Below are 27,784 nucleotides of genomic sequence, written 5' to 3'. Positions count from 1 at the left end.
ATTTCCTTGGGGTCCTCTTACCGTGACCTGCCACCTGCCCACTCCAAGAGGCCGGTGGGGACACGGTGGGGAGCGCGTCTGCTTTCCCCGGTGTCTGCGGAGCTGGCCAGGACCCACACCCTCCGCCTGACCACTTTCCACGCCGGCAGGGTCCCCGGAACAGATGGCCCAGGGTGGGGGGAGTCCTGGGGTCCTCTGTGTGCTTGGCCTGCACCGCTGACCCGTGAGGGTGAAGCTAGTGCCCCTGAGCAGCACCCCCTGTGCAGTACGAAGGGCAGCTCTGGACCACCCTCCCCGTCCAACCTTCCTCCCTCCTGGGCTGGCGGCTTGTCTACCTTATCAGAGCCACGGTCAGGACGTGATGGAGCTTGGACTCAAAGCACCCTCAAACCCCGCCTCAGTCCCCAGCAGACCCCTGCACCCTGAGGCCTGGTGAGGCCCGTCTGCTTGCAGCCGCGGGGCACGGGTGGCAGCTACCCCCTCCCCGAACCCCCCCCAGCCTCCCAGACCCAGCTCTCAGGTGCCCGCCAAGGGCCAAGGGCCGAGGGGCAGGCTGGGATAAAAGGGCCACGTGGCTCTTGCGGAAGCCTCACAGCCTAGAGCTTGAACTTGGGCTCTGCCAGCAGCCTGGAGCAAGCCATGCGCACAGCCAGGCAAGGGGGGGGGCTCCCGCATGCACACGTGTTGTGCTATTTTTAAGCTTCCTCCTTGGAAGGCGGAGGGTCCTGAGCATGTGCAATCTCCACGCTGTGTGATGGAGATCTTCAGCTCACTGTACAGCCTGCAGACTGCGTGTCCTCGGCTCAAGTGCAGTTACACCCAGCCACTCTGTGTGGGACATCGCATCATCACTGCAATACATACAGGCAGGCGTGGTCATGCACGCCTGTGACCGCAGCACTCTGGAGGCTGAAGCAGGAGGATCTCAAGTACAAGGTCAGACTCAGCATCTTAGACAGGTCCTGGCTCAAAAATTAACAGTGTAACAAAATGAACATGAGGAAGCTGGAATGAGATTGTGGGGGGCAGCGGGGGGGGGGCAGCGGGGAGGGAGGAGTGTTGAGCAGATGAGGAAGGGCACAGGGGACCAACACAGCTGGAAGATTCAACACACACAGGATGAGGAGAGCAGGAAGTGAAGCAAGCCTGAGGGTGGGAACAGACAGGACAGGGCGAGTGGTCGGGAAGTGCCCACAGTCCACACGTTAACTCCTAACCCCGCGTGTAACTGAAAGGACTTGGGATATAGCTCAGTGGCAGAGCACTTGGCACGTGCTTATGTGCCACAGCCTGTAAACAAGCAAATATGTAAATAGATACTTGCCGCTTTAAGCCACCAAATGTTGGGGCACTTTGTTATATAGCAATAACCCATATAGGTATTATTGTGAACTTATTTAATTTACTTTGTTGCTGGTCCTGAGGCTCAAACTCTGGGTCTGAACACCGTCTGTGAGCTTCTTTTTGATAGAGGTAGGGCTCTATCACTTGAACCATGGCTTCACTTCCATCTTTTTTCTGTGATTAATTGGAGAGAACTTTCCTGCCTGGGGCTGACTTCAAACCACGGTCCTCAGATCTCAGCTTCTTGGGTAGCTAGGACCGCAGGTGTGAGCCACCTGCACCCAGCTTTATTTTATTTTTTAAATGTGGTAAGACTTCTTCTTGTGCAGTAGCAGTCTGGGACCAGAGGAAAGAGGGTAAGTTAGCAGATCAAACGAGGACCCCGTCCTTCAGTGTCTCCATTCAGGTAATCTTTTGCCGACGGCTCTTTGATTTTCATCTCGGCACGGAATTCTGCCGCAGCCTGTGTGGTGGACCTGACCTACAGAACAGAGGCGGGAATCACAGAAGCCAGTCACTCCTCACACAGGCTATGCCCAAGAAACACAGCCCGTCAACGGCTCTGGCTCTTACTACACACGGGGCGAAGACGTGGTCCCCACGGTGCTGCAGCCAGCCGGAGCCGCTCATAGTAAACACACCGCCCCAGGGCTCTGCCCACGTAAGCTGAGCCAGGATTCCCGATGCCAGCGCCACTGTGGAGGGCGGTGGTCACCAGCAAACACTGCAGTACCTGGACTTAGCTTTCCTAGGAGCGGCTCACTAGCCTTCCTTCCTTTCCCCCTCCCTCCCTCCTTTCCCCCTCCCTCCCTCCTTCCTTCCTTCCTTCCTTCCTTCCTTCCTTCCTTCCTTCCTTCCTTCCTTCCCCCCTTCCTTCCTTCCTTCCCCCTTTTCTTTCCTTCCTTCCTTCCTTCCTTCCTTCCTTCCTTCCTTCCTTCCTTCCTCCCTCCCTCCCTCCCCCCCCTCTCCAAAGAAGCAACTGTTGAGCTGGGCCCAGTGCTTCACGCCTTCCCCTAGTTGCTTGGGAAGCTGAGAACATAGCAATTCAAAGCCAGCCTGGCCAGAAAAGTGAGAGACCCCTTTTTCAAATCATAACCAAGGGCAGTGGCTCACACCCGTCATCCCACACTGTGTGAAGGCTGCGATCGGAGCCAGCTTGAAAAGCCGGAGAGACTTCATTTCCATGGTAGGAGAGTGGACACTGTGGAGCACCAAGAGGATGGAAAGCTTACAATAAGTAGAGAGGTTTGAACCTCAGGTGTGTACCAGGCAGGAAGCAAGACCCTATCCTACAAATCAGCGAAAACCAGGGCTGGAGGTGTAGTTTAGTGGCACTGTGCTAGCCTAGCAAGTGGGAGGAACCAAAGGAGAAAGAGGAGAAGGGGAAGAGGAAGAGGAAGGAGGAGGACAAGGAGGAGAGGAAGAAGAGGAGGAGGAGGAGGAAGAGAAGGAAGAGGAAGGGAGAGGAGGAGGAGAAGGAGGAGAGGAAGAAGAGGAGGAGGAGAAGGAGGAAGAGAAGGAAGAAGAAGAGGAAGGAGGAGGAGAAGGAGGAGAGGAAGAAAAGGAGAATGACGACAAGGAGCAGCAGCAGCAGCAGCAGCTGTTGTTTAGGGACTGGAGTCTTGGGGGTATATAGAGAGAAGAACTAAACCACTTCAAATGAAAGATCCAGTCTCTCTGGCTCGGAGCGGGACGTGGTCTGTCACAGCCCAGAGGTCACTGGGGCCCTCAGCAAGGGCTCTGCCCCTTTGTGCAGACCAGGCACTTTGTGGCATTTTCCTGAAAGGTTTTAAGTGAGTTCCTTGTCATAATATTTGTGCTAAGTTGCCATTTATTGTGTTTTTTTTAAGCTCCTAGGTTAGCTGAGTGAGAAAGAAAGCTTTGGAAAGAAGGCTAGCTAGCTTAGTCAAAAGGTCAGAGGCTGGAAAACCAAACAGTGGCTCACACAGCCAGCAAGAGCAATTTCTGCTGCCCGCCTGAGGTGCGATGCCGGCTCTGATCGACAACGAGACAGACCCTAGTGGACACTGGCCACGGCCTCCTGTGTGGGTGCTGATGGAGGTGTGCAGGTGGCGCCTGGACGTGACAGGGCCTGGTAAGCTGCAGAGACAGGTGCAGCCCCACCGCCGGCCTGCCTGGCAGGTGGATCCTCCCGAGTGCGAATCCAGCGCGACCTGGGAGTTTTCGAGCTGAGCTGGGTTGGGCTGTGAGCGTTGCTTCCCGCCCTGCAGGGTCAGAGCACAATCCATCCCAGCACCTTCACTCCAGGGCCAGCTGTTCTACAAACCTCCCAGCAGAGGCTCAACGACATTACATCCAACTCTTCAGTCCCACCTGCCCGCCTCGGCCTGCTGAGCTGCCTCCTAGCAAAGGGACCACTGTGTTGCCTTTGAAGATGGAACGTTGAAGCATTGATTTGTATGAGCTGAGACTCTCAAAGGAGAGCATCAGGCTTGGGTGTCAGGCGTGGGTGGAGCAGGAGAACCGGACCAGGCAAGAGCAGTCTAGGCATGGACCGCCTGGCCATCAGCTTCTCAGCCTCCATGGCAGGTCTGGGCCAAAGTTCCTGCCTCCACTTCCCTTTCTCCACGGCATGTGAAGTCTTGTCTTTCCTGACCCCAGCACAGCCCCTGCGCCTGGCAGGGACTGTGGCTGAGGCTGCAATGCCTGGGCTGGAACCTCCGACACCCCAGGATCCAGTGTGAGTTGTTGGGAAGAGGAGAGGAGCAGGGGAAAGGGCAGGGAGGGCTCCGCGAGGGGGGGAGGACGATGGAGGGCATCCTGCGCCAAGCTGGAAACGGGCGGCAAACCTGGTTACCCTTGGCAGGACTCTCGCCAGGGCAGGACATGGAGGATCACAAAGATCCTCCGCTGACGGCCCCAGTGAGGGACAGCGGGGGAGCGTCCTGGCCATTCACACTCAGGACATCACAGGCCTCCCGGGTGTGCGCCCAGGGCTCCAGGAGCGGCGCCTCCGGTCCTCCTGCTCGGCCTCCCCTCCTACCGGAGCCCCCTGGGTGCTTGGGGATCGGTCCCCACGTCCCGCGCCCCGCACCCCGGGGGCTGCGCGGAGGCCCTGCGGCCTGTCGGCCCCCCTCCGCCCCCCCCTCCATGATGGCAACTGGGGCTCAGCTGCCTTCCTGGAGACGGGAGAAGTTGGGAGGGGGAGCTGCCCAGCGCCCCGCGCTCCCCGGCCCGCACCGCGTGGGGAGGGGACGCGGCTGGGGCCGCCCCGCTCCGCCGCCACGCCCCCCGCCGCGGGGCGCCGCGCAGCCGCCGGCTCGGTGGAGGCGCAGCGGGTGCGGGCGCGCGGGGCGGGCGCGGGCCGGGTGCGCGGGGGGCGCCGGGCGGCCGAGCCGAGCCGGGGCGGCGAGCGCCCCGCGGAGCCCGAGCGCGGAAGCGGCGCGGCCCCGGGGGTCCCGGGAAGCGCGGTCCGAGGCATCCCGGGGCAGGCGCGCACCGCCTGCGGGAGGAGCGGGAGTCGGAGCGCGGAGCCCGGCGTCGGGAGGAGGCGGAGCCCTGGGCGACGCGAGCCGAGAGGAGCGGTCCGAAGCGGAGCGGCCGGCCCCGGGCGCCCAGGCTCTGCGCTCTGCGCTCTGCGCCCTGCCCCAGCCGCGCCCACCGGCCCCGGGACTCCCACGCCCGCTCCCCGCCGCGCGGGACAAAGCCGCGCGCGCCGGCGCCAGCCATGCGCCTCAACAGCTCCGCGCCGGCCGGCTGGGCGGGCGTGCCGGGCGTCGCGCCCTTCCCGCAGCCCCAGCCCGGGCTGGAGGCCGCCGTCTCGGCCCCGGGCTTCGGGGGGGTGGGCAATGGCTCCGGCAACGCGTCCCAGCCGGCCCTGGCCGCGCCCAGCAGCGACCTGGACGTGAACACCGACATCTATTCCAAGGCGTTGGTGACCGCCGTGTACCTGGCCCTTTTCGTGGTGGGCACGGTGGGCAACTCGGTGACGGCGTTCACGCTGGCGCGGAAGAAGTCGCTGCAGAGTCTGCAGAGCACCGTGCACTACCACCTGGGCAGCCTGGCGCTGTCCGACCTGCTCACCCTGCTGCTGGCCATGCCCGTGGAGCTGTACAACTTCATCTGGGTGCACCACCCCTGGGCGTTCGGCGGCGCCGTCTGCCGGGGCTACTACTTCCTGCGGGACGCTTGCACCTACGCCACGGCCCTCAACGTGGCCAGCCTGAGCGTGGAGCGCTACCTGGCCATCTGCCACCCCTTCAAGGCCAAGACCCTCATGTCCCGCAGCCGCACCAAGAAGTTCATTGGCGCCATCTGGCTGGCGTCGGGGCTGCTGGCGGTGCCCATGCTCTTCACCATGGGCCAGCAGAACCGCAGCGCCGACGGGCAGCACCCGGGAGGTCTGGTGTGCACCACCATTGTGGACGCCGCCACGGTCAAGGTCGTCATCCAGGTGAGAGTCCCTTCCCCGCGGAGCCTGGCGCGCCAGGGGCCTCTGCTCAGGGGGTACGAGCACTTTCCTCCCCCAGACCCCAAAGGACTTTGCAGCGGGGTGTGTCGGAGCCTGGGAGCCCAGGGGCTCCGGGGCGGGTCTCTGTTTTTCTCCCCACAGGCTGTGTTCAGCCTGACGGTGCTCTTAAGGGAAGTCTTTCTAGCAGCTTCTCAGGCAGCCTTGTGACCTCCCCCCACCCCACCCCTGCGGGGCCGCAGCTCTGCCCTCTGCCGCGGGAGCCCTGGCCGCCCCTCCATGCCCACTGCCCTTCCCTGACTGGAAGCGGGGCAGAGCCGAAGTGAGGCCGTCTTGGGCTGGGGAAGTGCCGTTTTCTCATCTGTGAAGTGTGATGAACATGGCTTTGGCCGGGAAGGGAGAGCAGGGGCTTGCGGGCAGTGTTCGAGAGCTGGAGAGTGTGCAGACGCCGCCGGGGCTCTCCTTGTTGGTGTGTGTGCTCCTGGGGGTCCCTCGCTGCTCATGTGAGTGTGCAGACGCCGCTGCCGGGGCTCTCACTCCTGTGTCTGAGTGGGAGAGGTGCTGGGAGGCTCTGAGGTATCTGGACAGGGAGGGGACCCCAGGGCCTTAGAGCCTGAGCCATGGGGTCCTGGCAGGAGCTTTTAGCGAGTCTGCGATCGGGCCGGGCTCAGCACCAGAGGGAGCTTATCAGGCATGGGCCCACAGAAGAAGTTGGGGCAGAAATGACACTTGGAGCCAGGTGTGGTGGTACACGCCTATAATCCTAGCACTGGGGAGGCCGAGGCAGGAGAAGAATGAGCTTGAGGCCAACTTGGGTTGCAAAGTGAAACCCTAACTCAAGAAAACCAAGAGGAGAAGAGGGAAAGGAAGGAAGGAGGGAGGGAGAGAAGGAAGGGAGAAGGGAGGAAGGAAGGAGGGAAAGGAAGGAAACAATACTGTGGATAGCATCTTGGACGTGGAGCTGAGCAGCTGTGGAGGTTGGTGTCTCTCCTACCCCGGGGTTGGTAAAGAAGGCAGAGAATGAACGCTTCTGGGCAGGGTCTCTGGGCGGGGCTACGGCTTCTGCCTGTCCCCATCGGCGGCCCCTCTCCCGGAGCGTCCTCCACAGGCTCCCAGCAGAATTCTGTGGTCACCTCAGAAGGTGCCACTTCTACGAGACCACGTAGGGGCTGTTCTTGGTCAATCAGACTCCCCAACAGCCCCTTCTGAGGTGTGCCGGGCCCCTGCAGTCTGTGCATAGACCTGTGCTACGGGTGTCCGTGCGGAGCGCCCCCCGGGGAGGGTGGGTGGCACCCCACCTCTCCTGAGCCGTCTCCCTCCACACAGAAGCAGACGGGCACCCGCCGCGCACGGTGAACACACAGGGCAGTTACCAGTGCGGCGTCCTTTGAGGCCTCATTTTTCTTTCCTCAAGCTTCTGTCTTTGATCAGCTTTGCAGGGCTAGAGCCTCCTCTTCCCCTTCCCTCCCCCCCCCAGGAGACATGGGGGCATCTGCCAGTGTCCCTGCCCCCGGAGGTCACCAGGCAGTTGGTGGGCCAGTGCCCCCGGATCACCTCACGCAGACCCCACCCTCTGGCCGTCTGGAGCCGTCTGGACGTTTGCTTCCAAAATCAACTGCAGAAGAGGGGGAGGGAGGACAGCTGCCCCTGGGCCCCGAAAGCGTCCCCTCCCTCCTTACTCCCCTGCTGGCTCTGTGGGCTGAGACCTTGGTGATCACGTCGCCTCCCAAAGTACCGTTTGCTTCACTGTGGACACCGGGTAGCCCGTTTGGCCACGTCCTGGCGGTTTGTCCACTCCAGGACGCCACTGAGCACGGGCGCTGAGAGACCGTTCTGAGGTGGACGTGCCGCTGGCCGAGGGTCCCCGCAGCCCCCGCTGGCCTCCTGCGTGCCGGGAGGGCGCAGCTCCCGTTCTCCTCGGCAGTTCTTGGGTGACTGATGATGAGCACAGCTTCCAGAGCAGGCAGCTGTGACCTGGCTGCGCAGGGTGGGTGCACTGTGGGACAGGCCCTCTCGCTGCACAGCACCCGTGAGTGGGAAGCAGCGTGGCCTGGAGCTGGGCGGGGTGCGCACGTAGCTGCGAGCAGCACCGGTGAGCAGGGCCGGTGAGCAGGGCCGGTGAACAGGGCCGGTGAGCAGGGCCAGTGAACAGGGCCGGTGAACAGGGCCGGTGAGCAGGGCCGGTGAACAGGGCCGGTGAGCAGGGCCAGTGAGCAGGGCCGGTGAGCAGGGCCGGTGAACAGGGCCGGTGAGCAGGGCCGGTGAACAGGGCCGGTGAGCAGGGCCGGTGAACAGGGCCGGTGAACAGGGCCGGTGAACAGCGCCGGTGAGCAGGGCCAGTGAGCAGGGCCGGTGAACAGGGCCGGTGAGCAGGGCCGGTGAGCAGGGCCGGTGAACAGGGCAGGTGAACAGGCCCTGCTCTCAGGCTCTGACCCGACGGAGCCTGACGGCCTCTTCCAGGAGCTGGACGTTTGGAAATGCTGAATGGCGGCCAGTAAAGTGCCCTCTTCCTAAAGCCGGGTTTCTCTGTCCTGAACATTCTCCACCACGCCAGCTGCCCTCCACACAGAGAGACTTCAGCACGGCCAATTGCAAACAATGGCTTAGGAAGGGGCTGAGCGTCATGGTGACATTTCTGAGTGAGTTAGAACAGTCACTGCAGAAGACAGCTGGGTAGAGAGTGTGGCTGTGGGAGGGGACAGACACACAGACACACGGACAGGCACACAGGCACAGACACGGACACACGGACAGGCACACAGACACATAGACACACGGACGGGTACACAGACACATAGACACACGGAGGGGCACACAGACAAAGACACATAGACACATGGACGGGCACACAGACAAAGACACATGGACAGGCACACAGGCGCAGACACATGGATGGGCACACAGGCACATGGACACAAGTAGGTATAGGCACATTGACACACGCACACACACACACACACACACACAGGCACATATGCACCCAGAGAAGCATACACAGAAGCACTTGTTCACATAGACACATACATACAGACACAGATGTGTGCACAACAGTGATATACACACACGTGTGTGTGCACACACCTGTGATAGACACCTGCACATGCACACACATGTTGACACACACATTGCACAGGTGCACACACATGGCAACACCACACGTTGCAGACACTGACCGCGGTCTCACATGGCTTCCCATCCTTGTGGGAGGCTTGGGGTCAGTCTCCTCACTCATCCTTTTCCTCAAGATCACAGAGGGCTCGTGGCTGCAGGGCTGCAGGGCTGTGGGACATGGGGTGCAGGTGTCTGTAGTGGGCTGGCGAGAAGACCGGAGCCCCGCCCCCGAGGTCATGTCTCTAGCCAGACACTGAGAGCCGAGAGCCCCTCACACAGTCAGCACCGTGGTGCGGTGTGCACAGCACCAACCCACCTGAGACTCGCACCCAGGGCTGCGGGCACCAGAGCTGTGGGGCACCAGAGCTGCGGGCACCAGGACTGCGGGCACCAGAGCTGTGGGCACCAGAGCTGCGGGCACCAGGGCTGTGGGGCACCAGAACACCAGGGCTGCGGGCACCAGGGCTGCGGGCACCAGGGCTGCGGGCACCAGAGCTGTGGGCACCAGAGCTGCGGGCACCAGGGCTGTGGGGCACCAGAACACCAGAGCTGTGGGGCACCAGAGCTGCGGGCACCAGGACTGCGGGCACCAGAGCTGTGGGCACCAGAGCTGCGGGCACCAGGGCTGTGGGGCACCAGAACACCAGGGCTGCGGGCACCAGGGCTGCGGGCACCAGGGCTGCGGGCACCAGGGCTGTGGGGCACCAGAGCTGCGGGCACCAGGGCTGCGGGCACCAGAACACCAGGGCTGTGGGCACCAGGGCTGTGGGGCACCAGAGCTGTGGGGCACCAGAGCTGCGGGCACCAGGGCTGTGGGGCACCAGAGCTGCGGGCACCAGGGCTGCAGGCACCAGAACACCAGGGCTGTGGGCACCCAGGGCTGCGGGCACCAGGGCTGCGGGCACCAGGGCTGCGGGCACCAGAGCTGTGGGCACCAGGGCTGCGGGCACCAGAGCTGTGGGGCACCAGAGCTGTGGGCACCAGGGCTGCGGGCACCAGGGCTGCGGGCACCAGAGCTGCGGGCACCAGGGCTGCGGGCACCAGAGCTGCAGGCACCAGGGCTGCGGGCACCAGGGCTGCGGGCACCAGAGCTGTGGGGCACCAGAGCTGCGGGCACCAGGGCTGCGGGCACCAGGACTGTGGGCACCAGAGCTGTGGGCACCAGAGCTGCGGGCATCAGAGCACCAGGGCTGTGGGCACCAGGGCTGTGGGCACCAGAGCTGCGGGCACCAGGGCTGCGGGCACCAGAGCTGCGGGCACCAGGGCTGCGGGCACCAGAGCTGTGGGGCACCAGGGCTGCGGGCACCAGGGCTGCGGGCACCAGAGCTGCGGGCACCAGAGCACCAGGGCTGTGGGCACCAGGGCTGCGGGCACCAGGGCTGCGGGCACCAGAGCTGTGGGGCACCAGAGCTGCGGGCACCAGGGCTGCGGGCACCAGAGCTGTGGGCACCAGAGCTGTGGGCACCAGAGCACCAGGGCTGTGGGCACCAGGGCTGCGGGCACCAGAGCTGCGGGCACCAGAGCTGTTGGCACCAGGGCTGTGGGCACCAGACCTGCGGGCACCAGGGCTGCGGGCACCAGAGCTGCGGGCACCAGGGCTGTGGGCACCAGGGCTTCCTCCTTGCAGGACTGGTAGGCTGATTTTAGTCGATCCACAGAGTGCTTTCCCCCAGACCCCGCTTGCTCTGCTGGTAATGTGGAGGACTGGAGCAGCACCCCGCCGCTCTGGACACCGGGAGGTATGACATCCTTGCCAGGCTCAGGAGGCAGGAGCTGGAGGCTGCGGGCTCTCTCAACGGGGAGCGTCTGCTCCCGGCCAGCCTCTGCTCTAGCATTTGTGTCCCGATCCAGGCAGAGGCCCCTCTGGCTGGGCCTGGAGCTGACTTGGGTGGCAGCTCTGGACTGGGTGCAGGCTCCCTTGTAGGGGCGGTGGTGCCCAAACCACTGCCCAGCGTCCAGGGAGACTGATGGAAGGTGACTTGGTCTCCAGCAGACACGGGCAGATCGCTAGTAGCAGGACACCTTTGACCCACCCCCAAATATCAGAGAGCAGTGTGGCCAAATGGAAGGCGTGCTCTGGTAATGGCGCGGGGCAAAGCGCTCATGGGCGACCAACCCGGTAGAGCAGAACCAGCCGGTCCAGGGAAGGACAGAGGTCTTTGCCCGGCCCTTCCAACTTCCGCACTTTAGAACTCTTTCACTTAGAAAGCTGAAAAATAAATAGGGCTCAGTGGCTCACACCTGTATTCCTAATGATTCAGGAGGCCAAGATCAGGAGGATCAAGGCTTGAGGCCAGCACCAGCAAAGATTGGCAAGACGGTAGTTCGAGGCCAGCCCTGACAAAAAGGCTTTTCTGGTGCTTTATTGGAGATAAGAGTTTCACGGGCTTTCCTGCCAGAGCTGGCTTTGAACTGTGATCCTCAGATCTCAGCTTCCTGAGTAGCTAGGATTACAGGTGTGAGCCACCGGTGCTGTTATCCCATAGGCTTTTTGGGGGGGGGTCCAGTTGTGGGGCCTGAACTCTGGGCCTGGGCGCTGTCCCTCAGCTCTTCAGCTCAAGGCTAGCACTCTACCACTTGAGCCACAGCGCCACTTCCAGCTTTTTTCTTATGTGGTGCTGAGGAATCGAACCCAGGGCCTCATGCATGCAAGGCAAGTGCTCTACCACTGAGCCACCTTCCCAGCCCTCCCATAGGCTTTTAGTAGCCTAAGATGCTGGGTAGGGTGGTATATACCTGTATTCTCAGCATCCAGAGGTAGAGGCTGAGAACATGTGAGTTCAAAGCCAGCCTGGGGCTCTACAGACCCTGCTCAAAAAGAAAAACAAAAGCTGTATATTGAGGACACTGACTTTGGCTTGTGAAACCTGGCCAGCACTTGGGCGTCATGAATCACATCTGTCAGGCAGGTTCCGGAAGAAGAGCAAGTGCAGGGCAGAGGTCCTGTGCCATGCTGTGGCTGCTGAGCTGGTCAGGGCTGACCCAGCCCGTGTGCGTCCTCAAGGAGACCAGAGCCAGAGGGTTGGGCCACCATCACTGCTATGGGGCGAGGCCTAGGTGCTGCGGCTTGTCCTGCCCCCGGCTGGCTTTCTGAGGGCGTTTCTCTTCAAGAAGGCAGTGTGTCCAGAGGCCTGGCTCTTGGGGGAGGGGGGGGACAGTGAGGGACGTCTCCCTTCTCCTCTCCAGAACGCCACCTGCAGCTCCCAGTGGACGGGCAGAGGAGCTTGCTCCATGGCCAGCTCTGTCCTGAGCCAGGAGTCCAGCAAGTGCGTCCAGCTCGTGAGCCAAGGTTGGGAGTTCGAGGCTGCCCATGCCGTGCTCCCAGCCACAGAAAGCCAGTCCTCACGGGTCATCTGGTTGTTTGTGTTTAAGAGGAAAACAATTCTTGACCTTTTTTTTTATTGCAATAAAGTATATCAAACTATGGTTTGCCGTTTGTTAGGCACAGTTCAGGGCATGGTACAGCCTCGTCATCATCCGTCCATGAGGTCTCCATCTCCCCGGAGTGATTCAGTCCTCCAGCACTGGCCCCGCCGAGCCCCGCCGAGCCTCCCCCCCCCCCCCAGGGCTGGATCTAGTGATTCTCGTTCACGTGCAATCACATCCTGTCTTCGGGCTTCACAAAGGAATATTTCAGACTGAGTTCAGGAAGTGCTCAGGCAGAGGTTGACATTCTAGAAAAGACAGCCACAGGGACAGGAGGCAGATGGGGACTGAGGGCCCCGAGCCGTGGGGGTGGAAATACTGCTCAGAGGCGCAGGCTGCACGGCTCAGCCCTTCTCCAGGCCTTTGCCGCGTGCTGGGGTTTGAGTGTGGCCCGGCCGGGCTCCCAGCACTGCTGTTCCGTCTGGTGCCTTTGCTTACATTCTCTGTTTCCAACGGTCCCTGCTTCGCACAGTAAACGCCGTCTGTGAATTTGCCCTTGCCTCTTGTCACCATGGCCAGTGCACACGAATGCTCAAAGATCTGGGGATGTTCTGGCAGTGTCCAGGCTGGGTCATCACCCCATCCTTTCCAGAGCACACGCGCACCCCTGCTCCCGCGCTCCTCCCTGGCCTGGCTGTGGCCACAGACGCCGGCCTTCACCTCCCTGAGCTTCGTTCCCCCAATGTGCAGATGACACCCCAAGATTTCCAGCAGCTGTTCTTTATCAAAACAAGAAAGCTCCATTCTGCTCCTCGTTGGATGAGGGTCTTCGTTTCATTATTTTTTTTTTATCATAAGTAGATGTTGCGCTTTGTGTGATGGTTTCTGTGTCCATTAGCATGATCACGTGGCTTTTCTCATATGTCAGTTGATGCGGTGAATTATATATGGTGTGAAAATACATATTAAATAAATGTCACCACCTCAGCCACTTTAAGCACCATTAGCAGCCATCGCCTGCCGGAAGTCCTCCGCGTCCCCAGTGCAGACTCTCCAGCCATCCATCACCAACTCCTGGTCCAGTGCCGTCCCCGCCCGGCAGCTCTCTGCTGTCCTTCGCTTCGGGAATCCAGCTGCACCCCGCGCCTTGCATAGGGGGACGGAAGTGTGGCGCCCGCTTGCATTCCTGGAATAAACGTCGCTGCTCATGCTGCAGCTGGGTTTGAGCTGCTGGTTTTCGTGAAGGATTTGCTCTGGCTTTCCTCCTTGTTTGACGGTGGAAGCTTAGTTATCCATTTCAGAGCTTCCTTTCTCTCTTTCCTTCCCTTCTTCCTTTCACTTCTGGCGGTCATGGAGTTTGGAGCCCCAGGTCTTGCTCTTGCTAAGCAGGTACTCCACCACTTCGGCCCTGCCCCGGCCCTTTTCCTCTCATTGTTTTTCGAGTAGGGTCTTGCTTTTATGTCTAGGTTGGCCGGCTTGGCCATTCTCCTATCTATACTATACCCAGAGCTGGGATGACAGACATGCGCCATGATACTCAGCATTCTATTGGTTTCTCACGACTCTTTTACCCTTGCTGATCTCCAGCTACAATCTCCATCTCTGCCCCTCAGGTAGCCAAGACTATAGGAATATGACACAACACTCAGTCTGAGATCTTTCTTCTTTCCTATCATGAATAATTAATGCTAAGTATCACTTTAATGGCATCTCAAAATTTTTGACCACCAGAAAACGAAGTGGAGCTGTGGCTCAAGTGGTAGAGCGCTAGCCTTGAGCTGAAGAGCTGAGGGACAGCGCCCAGGCCCAGAGTTCAGGCCCCACGACCGACTCCTTTTTAAACTTTCGGATCATTTAGAAATATGTTTTTTAATGTCTACTTTTGGAGATTTTTCCAAATATCCTTTTGCTATCTGTTTATTCTATTATGCTCTGAGAACATGCTTCTCAGTGCAGAATCTGTGTGTTAGTGTTGTTTGGGGGCTAGGGCTGCAGCCCATCAGCCCCTGTTGAGTAAACACAAGGAGAGTGTGCTTACGCCATCAATTATTCTATAAAGGTCCGTTTGCCCAACAGTGCTGATTTATTTCTAGCATTTTTATTGTTGTTTTTCTTCTCTCATAAAAGTTCTTATCTTTTCCTTCATTTCAAGGTTCTCCACAGTGCAGGGGACACAGTCATAATGCCTGTGTTTTTGCTTGAAATGAGGGTCCCACTACATATACCAGGCTGGCTTTGAACTTGCAACTCTCTCACCTCCCAGTGCTGGGACGACAGGCATGCGCCACTATGCCTAGCTGTCTGCCTGCTTTGTTGTCCTGGGTCACTCCTTTCTCTGGAAGGATGATGTGTAATGATTGTCTTTTCCTTTTGAGTGAATCTTGTTTTCCTGGTTCTTTGAATGGTGAGTAACTTTGGATTGCTTCCTGAGCATTTTCCATTTTGTTGTGGTATTTCAGGATATGTTAAAATCCTTTGGAGAATGTTGGTGTTTGTCTTGTAGCAGGCAGTCTGCCCAGTGAGAGCTGCCACTTCTGATTTACCATCTGTTGGTGGCGGTTCCAACATCAGTGCTGTTTTTAAGTCCTTGCCGGGCTGGGCGGCCCTCCTCCAGGCCCACTCCATTCAGTCTTCATCTTGGATCTTGGCGAAGGCTCCATTTCCAAATCCTTCACTACGGCCCCCTAGGAGGGGTCCAGACACGAGCCCTGAGGTCCTAGAGGGAGGGGCTGTGTGCAGACAGAGTCAAGCCCTTTGCACGCTCTCCTCTCTGAGTTCTGCCGGGGAAGCCCAAGTTCCTGTTTTATATCCTGGGAAGTCCTTGGGTGGGGCACTGTGCACTTGGATGGGGCACTGTGCACTTGGATGGGGCACTGTGCACTTGGATGGGGCACTGTGCACTTGGATGGGCCACTGTGCACTAGGATGGGGCACTGTGCACTAGGATGGGGCACTGTGCACTAGGATGGGGCACTGTGCACTAGGATGGGGTACTCTGCACTAGGATGGGGCACTGTGCACTAGGATGGGGCACTCTGCACTAGGATGGGGCACTGTGCACTTGGATGGGTCACTGTGCACTAGGATGGGGCACTGTGCACTCGGATGGGCCACTGTGCACTTGGATGGGGCACTGTGCACTAGGATGGGCCACTGTGCACTTGGATGGGGGCGCTCTGCTCTTGAGCCACATGGCTCTGGGGCTCCCAGCACATCCTCAAGTGTTGGGACCTCATGAGGCCAGTGCTACCCTGCCTCCTCCACCCATCGTGCACCCAGGGGCCATTGCGTCCACCCAGGGTCTGTACCATGTCCACTCAGGGTCTGCCCATCACTCACCCAGTGTCCACTCTACCTGGGGGTCCATCCTACGTCCCCCCAGCGTCCACCCAACACTTACTCCAGGTCTGCACCACGTCTTCCCGGAATCTGCCCATCGTTCACCTGGGGTCCACCCTGTACCCACCCAGGGTCCACTCTACCTGGGGGCCTTCCCTGTGTCCACCCAAGGTCCACTGTATGTGCACTTGGGGTCTGCTCTGCCCAGTTGCTCTCTTTCCTCCAGACAGGGCCCATTTTCCTGTTTGCATATCTGGAAATTTTAATTTTCGCCGGACATTGCACTGGACTCTGCTGGCTGTCTGTGGAGAGCACTGCTTTCTGTGTCTGTGGGTGCTCGGCTGCAGGCTGGCCGTCCTGAGCTTGTTTCAGGCTGCACTGAGATATGCTGAGGAAGGCCCTGAGCTCCTTTCTGTGGTTTTGGGGGTAAGGACTGCTTCAGGCTTATGAGGGTATAACGTGTGCACGTGCACTACCACCAGGGCTTGAACTCAGATCCTGGACACTGTCCCTTTACTTTTTTGCTCAATGCTGGTGTTCTACCACTTGAGCCACAGTTCCACTTCTGCCTTTTTGCTGGCTAACTTATCTCCATATAAGAGTCTCATTTCCTGCCTGGGTTGACTTCAGACTGCGAACCTCAGCCTCGTGAATAGCTGGGATTCTGACGTAAGCCACCAGCTCCTGGTTTGGGACACGGTTTTTACTGACTCCTGAGGTGTAGTTAGCTGGAGTCTGTTGAAGGCTTGTGTGTTCAGAGCCCCCTCTCTTCCAACTCTAGCGAATACCAGCTGGCCTACAATAAACCTTTTCTAGTCTCCTGCCAGCCCAGGCCAGCGGAGCCCAGGGCACCCCAGGGGCACCGGGGAAGCCGCTCACAGGGCTGCTTGGGTAGCAGAGTTCTGTCCAGACCTGAGCATCTTACACCTCTGGGAGGAAAATACCACAAAGGCCAGGACAGGTGGTCTCCAGGCTCCCAGGAGCACAGGGCACAGGCCGGCCCGTGTCTGAACACAGCGTCAAAGGCCTGCAGCATTTTCTGGCTGTTTCTGGCAGGAGAGCTAGTCCAGGACCCCAAATGAAAGTCCTCTGTAGACTAAGCGCTGCCTACTCTCAGACACATCAGAGGCAGCAGAAGATAAAAGACTGGCTCCGAAGTGTTATTAAAACAACGTCTCCAAAGCACGGGTTACAAAGAAACACAATCACCCCAGAAGCACAGTCAGAGCGGCCACCGTGTTTGAGTAAATCTTATATTAAGGTTTGTTTAAAAACACTAAAGAGCAGCATTGTTTGGATTTAAACATTTTTAGCCCATTGTCTGTGGAAAGGTGAGTTTATTGTAAATTTCAGTAGCTCTGCGTTGACATATTTAAAGGTTAAGAGCAGGCTTGAGAGCTCTGTGCTGGACCGCTCCTGTGTAAAACGACGCCACCCTGCCCCAAGGCTCCGCCAGCCCCGCGGCGAGGAATCGCCCGGGCTGGAGACAGCCGAGGGATGCTGTCACCCGCACAAAGTCCCCATGTGTGAGGACCAGGAAGCCCCGGTGGCCCAGGACGGGCGGGGGCCGGGCGCTGAGCGAGTCTGGGCACAGCGCCCGCCAGGCCTGGGCGCTGGTCATTTGTAAGGGTGTCTGCCTCCGGCTGTGCACGCCAGCATGGGACTGTCCAGGGTCAGGGTGGATTGCCTGGAGAGGAAGGTGGAGCCCTCACAGCTGGGCTCACCCCCACAGCTGGGCCCACCCCCCACGCCTCCCCATCCCTGGCAGCCCCGAGGGGAAGACGCGGCCGCGGGCACCCTGAGCCTTTAGAGTCAGGGGCTCTTCAGGCCTGGGAAGTGCCTGGTCTCTACCGTGTGGCAGAGCCAGACACCGCACTGTCAGCACCGTCCACTGATAGGGCAGGACCGTCGCTCTCGCCCCCTCTTCAGAGCTTAGCCACCCTGCAAGGTCTCCAGAGGTGGGAGGGGCGCTCCCAAGAGAGCCAACCAAGGCCCAGAAAGTTAGAGACAAACATCAGCCAGACACGGAGACGCGGGAGTGGCGGTGTGGGGTTAGGACGCCCCCGTGGGAGGGAATGTTTCTGGAACAGCACGGCGCCCGCAGGCCCCACGCTGTCAGCGCTCTGCAGACTGGAAGCCGGTAATTGCAAGGCTCTTAGGCAGGTTAACGCCTGCTAAACTTCCTGCAATTAATTTTCCTGACAGCTTGTTTAAAAGAAGCTCGTCTAGAGGATTAAAAAATACCTGTGTCGTGTCAGATGCATGAAGCGAGCGCAGAGCCCCCCATGGACACCGACAGGGGCGGATATTTGTGTGTTGTAAAATCTCAAGCCCCGAGCACCTTTTGGGCTGTTCCGAAGAGCCCTTGGGCTCTGGGGGTCTGGAGAGCACGGCGGGGCGGGGCGGGGGGTGTCAGCTGATCTGACAAGGTCCCTGTGGTGAGAGACCGCTCCCACAGTGATCATTCAAACCCTCACAGTTCTGGAGGCCGGGGACCCCACGCCAGGCTGCCCGGCGCTGGCCTCTGCCTCCATCCTTACGTCATCTTCTCTGTGCGTCCATGGAATCCCGGCCCACCTTGGCCAAGCCAGGACACTGCCACTCAGATCCTCAATTCTATCTGTACAGACACCCAGAACCGCCATGCTCGCAGGCCCAGGGCCCCACATGGACTTTGGAACCCCCAGTTTCTGCCCCACGTCATCATTCCAGGGAGGAGACGAGGTGGGACCAGGGCCACGCCGAGCCCGAGCTGTGGACCGGCCCTCCTCTGAGCACCTGACGGGGCTCGCTGGGCCCTGGGTAACTATGGGGAGAAATCGGGCGGGACTGGATAGAGCCCGCAGAGTCGTAGCCCCTAATACAGCTGCCTGGAGCAGCAGCTGGCCATCACCAAGCCCGCCAGGCGGCGCAGGAGACGGGAGGACAGGACGTGAGCCCTCTCGGGAAAAGTCCCAGCTCCTGTGTGACCTCTGAGCTCTCTGTCCCACCGCAAGTCCTGAGACTAGCACTGCTGTCTGTGAGCCTGGTCACTGCCCACCCACAGGTGAGACATGAGGAGGTCCTGGTGATTCTCCTGCCAGCGCCACCACCCTACGTCTGCCTCCAGCCCCGCCGCTGTCTGTGCCCCTCCCCCTTAGATGGGGGATTCCCTCTAGGCCCGCTGCCCATGCCGGTCAGTGGCCCTGCAGCCCATAGGCCTTCCAGCAGCGGCTGACAGTGCTGGGTGCTTTCCACGGGTCCTGTCACAGGGCCGCAGAGCATCACTTGGTCAGTCGGTCAGCCTACAGGGCCGCAGAGCCTCGCTGGGGTCAGGCGGTCAGCCTCAGAAAGGCGGTGTCAGGGAGCCAGAGAGCCCCGGCTCTCCCGCGGCTCCTTAGCGGCTCCCGGAGCAGCCCTGCCGTGGTCTCGGTCAGCAAAGGCCCTGCCCCAGGCACCGTGAAGCCCAGCAGCCCTGGGCGTCGTGGGATTGGTTCCCATGCTGGGCTTCACCTTGGGGCCAGGGGAGCCGGAGGGAGCAAGGGAGGCGAGCCCAGGCTGTCCCCGTGGGCACTCTCAGGGCCAGCTGGAGTGCCAGGCCCCAGGAGGATGTGGCTGGGCAGCTGGCCCTGGCTAGGACCCTGGCATCTACCTTGTGCCCCAATCCCTGCCCTATCCACCTCCCAGATCTCACTGGGCCCCCAAATGACCCCTGCCCTGGTCCTGCCCTGCGGTCAGGGGTCAGGGGGCAATCCCTGACCATGGCCATCTGGTCCGGGACCTGCCAAATCCCAGCCAGGCGTGGACCCCTGCAGCAGGGTGAGCAGCTGTGATGGACACAGAACCAATTTCAAGCCTTTCCTCGGGCCTGCCGGGTTGATGGCTTTCTTCCCTGACCTCTAACATTCACAGAACAACTGGGAGCACCCCACTCCAGCCCCCTGACGTACTCAGCTCAAAGTCGTCCCCTGAGCCACCTTGTAGAAGTCACGGTGAAAACGCAAGCGCAGGACCTGAGGAGCTGGCCCTCCCTCCCAGGCCAGGAGTGGCAGGCTGGCCCCGGCGGTCCAGGGAGCTGTCACGTTGACTGGCAGTGAGTGAATCCGGGTCACCCCTGCCTTGGGGAATGGCCACGGTGGGGAGCTCCGCGGGGGCAGATGAACGTGAGGGGCCTCGCTCTACCTCTGTGGGCGGGCAGCGGCCAGCGTGCCTGCGGCTCAGACAGCCCCTGCGGCTCTGAGCAAACCCCGGAGTTGGTTTTGTTGCTGTGTTTTTTTAACCTCTTGGCTGTTTGGAGGTCAAGCAGACGAGTTCCATGTTCTGTGGCGGCGGCCGCCGGCGTCCACGGCAGCACTCAGTGCACTGCTGTCATCGCGAGCCGGTCCAGCATCTCTAAGATGCGCCCAGGCCCCGCTGCCCTCACCCTGCGTCCAGATGCTGCACATTATCTCTGGGACTGTTCGGACACCGTCCATCCCTTAGAGTCCCAACCAGGAAGCCAGGTTCCAGGGAGTAAGTGGTCTAAGTGCGGGAACCCACGAGAAGCGGGCGCTGGGGACCAACAGGGCTTCCTCCCCAGAGATGGGATCCGTCCACCAGGTAGGCCTGCAGCCAGCCCGGGCAGGTAAGGCTGTCTGCGCTCCACACAGACGGCTCTGACAAGTGTCCGCCTCAGGCTGGCTGGGACCCCCCCCCCCGCCCCAGCGTCACAGTGGCCCGGGACGGCCACGTGTGGGGGTCTTCGGGGAGACGCGGGGTACTCACACCTCGCAGAACCAACGCGCCACTGCAGGCCCAGGTGTCCAGCCCGGCACCCACAGGGAGGTCGGGGCTGCACACGGCGGGCATCCCAGTGGCCGGCTCCCTGGGAACCTGTGGCCCGCGCTCTGCTGGGCGGAGCAGGTACCTCTGGTGCCCAGCGCTGGAGGGCTCAGTGTCCCTCTGTCGGATGAACAAGGGCTGACCCGGCACGCACGGGAGCGGTCCGCAGTCTGAGGATCCTGACTGCTCCGTGCCTAAAATCAGCAGCGGACGCTTCCCCTCTCCCCGCTCACCAGAGCTGCTTCAGTACCACTTTGGACTCGTGTCTGTAGCACTCCGAGTGACTGGTTTGGGGCAGTTCCCAGCGGGGCTGGGTGCGTGTCTGCAAAGGCCAGCCTTGCCCAGCAGAGACACGCTGTGCGGGAGTCTCACTCAGAATGGGAACAGAGGAAAGACCATCTGGGCACGCGAGCCGGGGTGAGGAGGTGGCGCCTTCATCGAGCAGATTTCTGGGAAGTTGCTTTGACCCAAAAAACACTGTTTCTTGGTGAAAAGGACGCGGGCCACCAGGATAACCTGATGAGGATCCTGGCCGGAGATGCAGCAGGTGCCACAGGGCTCTGCCCAGAGCCAGCCCTCCCGGGTCCTCTCTCCGGACAGCCTGAGAGAGCTGTGGGTGGCTTTTATTCTGGAGGAGCCTAGGAATGCTCAGGTGAGGAGGAGGCCTCGGCTAGCTCGGTGCCATGACGCTGGCCACAGGAGGAAGAAGAGAGTGTCCAGCCCTCCGTCCAGCTTCCGCTGGGGGCCGGCACGGCAGGGAGTGATATCACACACAGGGGACTTCAAGTGCGACCATCATCCACGTGCCACTCAAGTCTACCTCCATTTTGTGTTTACGTCTGTGATCCACTTTGAGGATTTTTTAAAAATATAAGGTCCATCTTTTCACATATAGCTACCTAGTTATTCCAGCACCATTTGTTAAAAAGACCCTTTCTGGGGAGACCATTGTTTCTCCTTTGTCAAAGATCGGTTGGCCATACTTGTATGGCTCCATTTCTAGTTTCTCTATTCTACCCACACTGTTCATTTAGCTTTTTTTCTTTTCCTTTTCTCTCGTTTAGTACAGGGTATCCTTTAGGTATCCTTTAGTAAATTGAGGTATGTGCCTTCTGTATTATGAAAGGATGTTGAATATTTTCAATGGCCTCTTAAGTATCTTTTTGATGATCATGCATCTTTGCCCCAGATTCTGTCTGTGTGCTATATTATGTTATATTATTGACTTGTATATGTTGAACCATCTTCATATTCCTGGGATGAATCTGACTTGATTATGGTACACGATCTTTATAATGTGTTCTTGAATTTGAGAACTTTTGCATTTATATTCATCAAGGAAATTGATCTATAATTTTCTTCTCTGCATGTTCTAACTGCGTTTGGGTATCAAGGTGGTACTGGTTTCATAGAATGAATTTGGTAGTGTTTGTTCCCTTTCTAATTTATGGAGTAGTTTGAGAAGCATTGGTATTAGTTCGTCTTTAAGCTCTAGAAGAATTCAGCAGTGAATCCATTTAGTCCTGCATTCTTCTTTCTTGGGAGAGTCTATTACTGCTTCAATCTCATTACTTGTTATAAATCTGTTTAATCCTGTTGACTCAATTTTGATACGTCAAATGCACATAGAAATGTATCCATTTCTTCTAGACATCCGGCTTAGTAGAATATAAGGTGGGTGTTCCCTGTGCTTCGTTCTTCTCTTTAGATTTTTTTTTTTTTTTTTTATCATGGGGCTTGGACTCTGGGCCTGGGTGCTGCCCCTCAGCTCTTCAGCTCAAGGCAAGTGCTCTACCACTTGAGTCACAGCACCACTTCCAATTTTCTGGTTGTTAACTGGAGATAAGAGTCTCATGGACTTTCCAGCCCAGACTGGCTCTGAACCATGATCCTCAGATCTCAGCCCCCTGAGTCGCTGGGATGACAGCCGGGAGCCACCGGCGCCCAGCTTCTTGAGCATTCTTATCATTTATCGTTCGCTCCCGAAGTGTTTGGTAGAGCTCACCAGTGAGTCTTCTGGTCTGATGCTTTCTGTTTTGGAAGAGGAACGATTATTGATTCAGTTTTCTTAATGAGGTAATGGTCTATACAGATTGTCCATTTCTCCTCTGGAAGTTGTGGTAGATTGTGTGTTTTGAGGAACTGGGCCATTTTACACAACTATCATATCTGAGTGTGCAGGTGTCCACAGATTCCTTCATTCTTTCCCTGTCTATGGGATCCATAGTGAGGGCCCCTCTTCCACTTCTGATTTAGATACTTCGCGTTTCTTTCTTCTTTGTTACCTAGGCTAGAGGTGTGTTTCTGTTACTGATCTTTGGTGGGGGATGAAAACTGCTTCTCATTGTATTGATCTCTGCCTGCTGGATTCCTGTGTTCAGTTTCGATTTAGCAAGCTCTCCCGGTGGCCGTCCACCAGGCCAGCCGGGAACGGGGAGATGGTTGATCTATTTCTGCTGTTGTGTGGTCCTGAGCACTGCTGCTCACCCCTGACAGTCACCCTGGAGGCTGAGATGGGTAGAGAAGCTGCAGCCGAGAGCCTCCTCTGGAGCCGGTGCCCTGGGAGTTTGTGCGGGAGGCCAGCCTGTGCTGGGCAAGCCGGTCAGCCCAGACGTCAAGCCACCTGATGGCTAGTCTGTTTGCCTCAGTGTCCTCCCAGGATGATCTTGGGGGTTGGGTGAGTTGGCGCGCGTGGCATCATTTGGGCTCCATGTCCACATTTCTAAATAAAGTCCACACGCTCTTTGCCGATGTGTCAGGCTGCAGTTTAAGAAACTTTGCCTTGGGCCCCCCAATGCCCTTGCTTCTCACTTTACAGTGAAATACGTGTAACTCAGAGGCTGAAGTGTTGAACCCATGCATGCAGCAGGAAGGGAGAAGCGGGTTGTGGCCCAGCCACACGTGGCCAAATGCCATCTGTTTCTCCCTGCTCCCGGACGCCAGCGCCCCTGCAGCCCAAGCCTGTGCCAGAGGGGCCCTGAGGGGCAGGCAGCCCGCCCTGCCCTTGGGGCCTGGGACCATGTGGGGAAAGGACCTAAAGCTCCCAGAGAACTGATGAGGGATGTGCGCGCTGACTCTACGTGGGGTCTTGGCCAGCCCAGGTCTCATTCCGGGGCCAGAGCCCAGCTGTGGCAGAAGGAAAGAGCGGGAGGAGCGGCCTCTTGGGGGAGGGAGGGGCGGGCGGCAGCGCCCAGAGCAGCGCTCGGCGAGCAGCACCCCTCTCCTCTTCCCAGGTTTTCTCTGTTCCTTGCCGTCTGTCCAGGACCACGGGGTCACCCAGGGCGCGCGGGGAGGGTCCAGGCCAGAGCGTCGCGGGCAGGGAGCCGCTCTCAGACTGCTGGGGCACCACCACAGGCGCGGGCGGGGGAGGGGGCTGGTCTCACCATGGCCCCAGGGGCGGAGAGAACCGCCCTGCTGCACAAGCATAGTCCTGAAAACACAGGATGTGCCGGCAGACGTTGAGGTTCCAAGGTCCTGAGCACCCGTGGCATCCTGAGCCGATCTGTCAGAGGAAATACATCTTCATTACAGCCACAGCAGAGGGCAGCAGCGCCCGGCCGCACTCAGCCTGCCAGCGGCCCTCCCGATCCAGCTCCACGAGGGCGAGCCTCCGCGCTGCTGCCCGGCTAAAGCAATGCACCCTTCTCTGCTCCCCTTCCCTGCCTCACCAGCTTCTCCATAAGAAGGTTCCCCCAATCGGTGGCTTCTCCATGCACACAAGAACCCGCCTTCCCTCCATGAATTCCAGCCCACTCTCCTATTCTGTATCAGAGAAAAGTTCCCGTGGGTTCGCTGTGATCGAGGCCATTGGGGCTCTCGGCTGAAGCTCAGGTGGGCCTTGAGGGTGGGGCTCCGGGGAGAGGAAGAGGAGAGGTGAAGAGAGTAGTGGGAGAGGGTCACCCCTCACCCCCCCAACTCTTGATTGGGGTTTCAGCTGGTGAGAGACAAAAGGCTTTGAGCTGAATGCGCATTCAGGGATGAGTCATTGGTGTGACAAGTGCATAATTAATGTGAATCTCAATGGCCTGTGTCTGATGGCCTGTATCTTACCTCATTGAAGACCGAGAGCATGGACCCAGCCCCAAGGCTGGGGGTGCCACTGACCACCCCTCTGTAGGCATGAAGGGCTGAGGCCGGGTGGAGAAGCCACCTGCGCAGACGCACAGTTGGAGCGCCATGAGGTGCGGGCGTCTGATGGGTCTGGGCTCTGGTCCCCAGGCCTCTCCGCTCTCAGGCGCGGTCGCGCCCACACCCCACCGTGAGCCGGCCCACACGAGGTCCACACCCAAGGCTTGCTGGGGGTGACGCAGGAGAGGAGGATGTGGGGGTCCAGCGGGACAGTGGGGGTCCAGCGGAGACGGTGGGGGCCAGCGGGGGCGGTGGGGGCCAGTGGGGACGGTGGGGGCCAGTGGGGACGGTGGGGGACCAGCGGGGATGGTGGGGGCCAGCGGGGACGGTGGGGGCCAGTGGGGACGGTGGGGGCCAGCGGGGACGGTGGGGGCCAGCGGGGATGGTGGGGAACCAGCAGGACAGTGGGGGGCCAGCGGGGACAGTGGGGGTCCAGCGGGGACGGTGGGGTCCAGCGGGACAGTGGGAGTCCAGCGGGGACGGTGGGGGGCCAGCGGGGACGGTGGGGGGCCAGCGGGGACGGTGGGGGTCCAGCGGGGATGGTGGGGGCCAGCGGGGACGGTGGGGGCCAGCAGGGATGGTGGGGGTCCAGCGGGGACGGTGGGGGCCAGCGGGGATGGTGGGGGCCAGCAGGGACGGTGGGGGCCAGAATAAAGCCTGACACATCTCTGGAGCGCCTCCACACCTGCACCCCAGTGAGAGCTTGCTGCAGCTCGCGGCCCCTCCTGCGGGGGCTGGTGGTGGGCAGAAAAGAGACTCTGGGCTCCGCTCTGGGCCCCGCAGCCCACCCCGCCTGGCCCAGGCCCTTTCTATCTCAGGGGCTTCCTTGGCCTGGGGAGTTCTGTTTGGGGGTGACTCCCGCCAACCAGGCCTGGGAAGATGTCACGCCTGCCCAGGCGGTGCCGTGGCGCTGGGGTGAACTCCACAGATCAAGGCTGATGCGTCTTGGTGGCCCAGGTGACACAAGCAAGCGTGAGCAGGAAGGGCGCGTGCGGTCTGATTTTACAAAAGGGAGACCTTGTGATCGCTCGCTGAAGGTATCATGTCCACATGATATCCTCCATGTATCAGGTTCAATGCAATATGTCATTGCAGTTATTTTACTGATTTCTTTCTACGTGTACAGTGTGAGTTTCCTAACATTTCGCAGTTTGTTCTGGCCTACAGCCTGTGTGCCCCTGCTGCCAGCCTGCCTGTGCTGGGAACTCCACAGAGCCTGCCTGGCCCCTCGAGGCGGGACGGCCCTGGGGGACACGCCTCCCTGGCCCTGGGATCCCAGGCCCTGTCCTCGCCGCCCTGGGGGTGGGGGTGGCAGCATTGGAGAGCACACGGTCCCGCGCTCAGGCCCCGTGTAGGGGAGGCTGGGGAGACCCCTGGCTCCTCTGGCAGGGGTGGGTGCTTCGCTCCTTGTGCAGGTGGTCGGGTGGCCCCCTGGCCTGGTGCTGCACAGAACCAGCGCCGGCAGCAGCACCGACACCCAGAGAGCGGGAGGGTCAGCCCGTCCCCAAAGGCAGCCTGCAGATCCTCACTGCGGGGGAGGGGGGACAAGGGAGGCCGGCAGGGGGGATGAATGCCTCATTTGCTTTCCTCAAAGCCTGGCAGCATTTTCGGGAGGTTGTGCATCTCTGAAACAAAGAGCCCAACGTACAGCCTGAAACGCTCAGTCGAACAAATGAACCAATTATGTCTTTGTGACAAACTCATTATTAGGGGGAGATGAGATTCCTTTTGCGGGTGGGGGTGGGTGCAGAGGCAGGGTCCTGGCTCCCAGGAACAGCCTCTGTCACCCATCCCCTTCCCTGCCCATCCAGGGTGGGCACAGGACCAGCGCCTGTCCCGCTGCTGGCTGCTGCAGGGGGAGAGGAAGAGGAAGCAGGGTGGTGGGTGGGGCCAGGGGAGCAGCCCCCCCCATGGCCTGTGACAGGAGCCCACGGGCTCTGTGACTGCTTGAAGCTCTCTTGGAGGGAGTCCCATCTGCATCTCAGGGCTGGATCTTGTGCTCCATCTCCTCAGAGAATTGTGTGCGCAGGCAGTGCACACGCATGTGATCACTGTCCACATCGTCTGGTGTTCATCCTCCACGGGAGCCAGAGCAGGGCAGGACACAGGCCACTGCTTGCTCAGTGGAAAGTACTCTGGGCTGGTCCTTGCAGTGTGTGTCCTGGCGTAGGAACTGGGCCTGCAAACACTGGGATGCCCCATGGTGCCCACTGACGGTGGAGCTGGCAGAAGGAGCCCAGGCTGTGTCTGGCCTGGGTCTGGGCCTGTGCTTGGTAGTGGGGAAGGCTCTGGAAGCCTGCACAGAGCCAGGCACAGAGGCTCGTACCTGTAATCCTAGCTACTCAGGAGACTGAGACCTCTAGCATCACATTTTGACACCAAGCCAGGCAGAAAAGTCCAATTAACCAGACATGGCTCCCAAAGTAGAGTGCCACCATGAGCAAGCAAGCTGATCAAGAGCACTAGGCCAGAGTTCAAGCCCTAGTACTGAGACAAACAGAAGACGAGGAGGAGGAAGAGGAAGAAGAGAAGGAAAAGGAGGAGGAGGAAGAAGAGGAGGAGGAAGAAGCCAAAGAGAAGGAGGATAGGAAGAAGAGGAAAAATGGAAAAAGAGAGAACATGGCTGAGAATGGGGAGACAGACTTGCTCTTCAGGCTCAGCTCAGGCCTGCACCCAGTGTGCATCCAGACAGGGTCTCCTGGATGACTCCCCTCGGCCACCAAAGATGAGGGCTGGAAGACAGCGGGGAGGAGAATGACCCTCAGCCACTGGGGACAAAGACTCACCCCAAGACCCTGTCCCAAGACAAGACTATGGGACACCCGTGTGCTCACATGCACACCAGACACCCATGCACCGGCTTACCCAGAGACACAAGTACACATGCACACCCTCAGAGACACACATGCACGCATCTACATGCCCATCAGCCACATGTTTACAGACGTGCTTACAAATATGCGCACACACTCATGAACACTTGGCATAGACACACCTGTCTACACCTATGCACCCCTCCAGACACACTCGTGCCAAATGAAGGCAGAGGCCGCTGCGTGGCACCGGCTGACCGGTGTGGATGTGGAGACTCCGCCAGCACTCCAGCCCTGTGAGCGCACCCCAGACCCCTCTGTGTCTGACGTCTGCTGCATGTAGACAGCGGCAGACCCTGCGCTTCTCTTGCAAAGGGCCTCAGCTCTTCGCAGCATCGGCCTGGAGGCCGGGCGCCCTGATGACATGCTTGCTGTGGGAAGCACGCTTGAGCAA

The 27,784-nt window shown here is 59.6% G+C and overlaps 1 protein-coding gene across 1 annotated transcript in view; it reads left to right on the top strand.

Annotated features, from left to right (window-relative positions):
- Nucleotides 1-5,032: 5,032 nt before the first annotated feature.
- LOC138837739 (neurotensin receptor type 1) overlaps nucleotides 5,033-27,784 on the top strand; it is a 38,794-nt gene continuing 16,042 nt past the window's right edge. The window contains exon 1 of the mRNA XM_070036678.1: nucleotides 5,033-5,758. Within this exon, the coding sequence (XP_069892779.1) occupies nucleotides 5,033-5,758 (726 nt within the window). The remainder of the gene's footprint in view (nucleotides 5,759-27,784) is intronic.

Source organism: Dipodomys merriami, unplaced genomic scaffold (assembly GCF_024711535.1).
Source record: "Dipodomys merriami isolate MVZ:Mamm:240054 unplaced genomic scaffold, mDipMer1.0.p SCAF_275, whole genome shotgun sequence".
Lineage (NCBI taxonomy): Eukaryota > Metazoa > Chordata > Mammalia > Rodentia > Heteromyidae > Dipodomys > Dipodomys merriami.
Note: the sequence above shows the minus strand (reverse complement) of the source record. Positions and strands in the feature narration are given on the sequence as shown.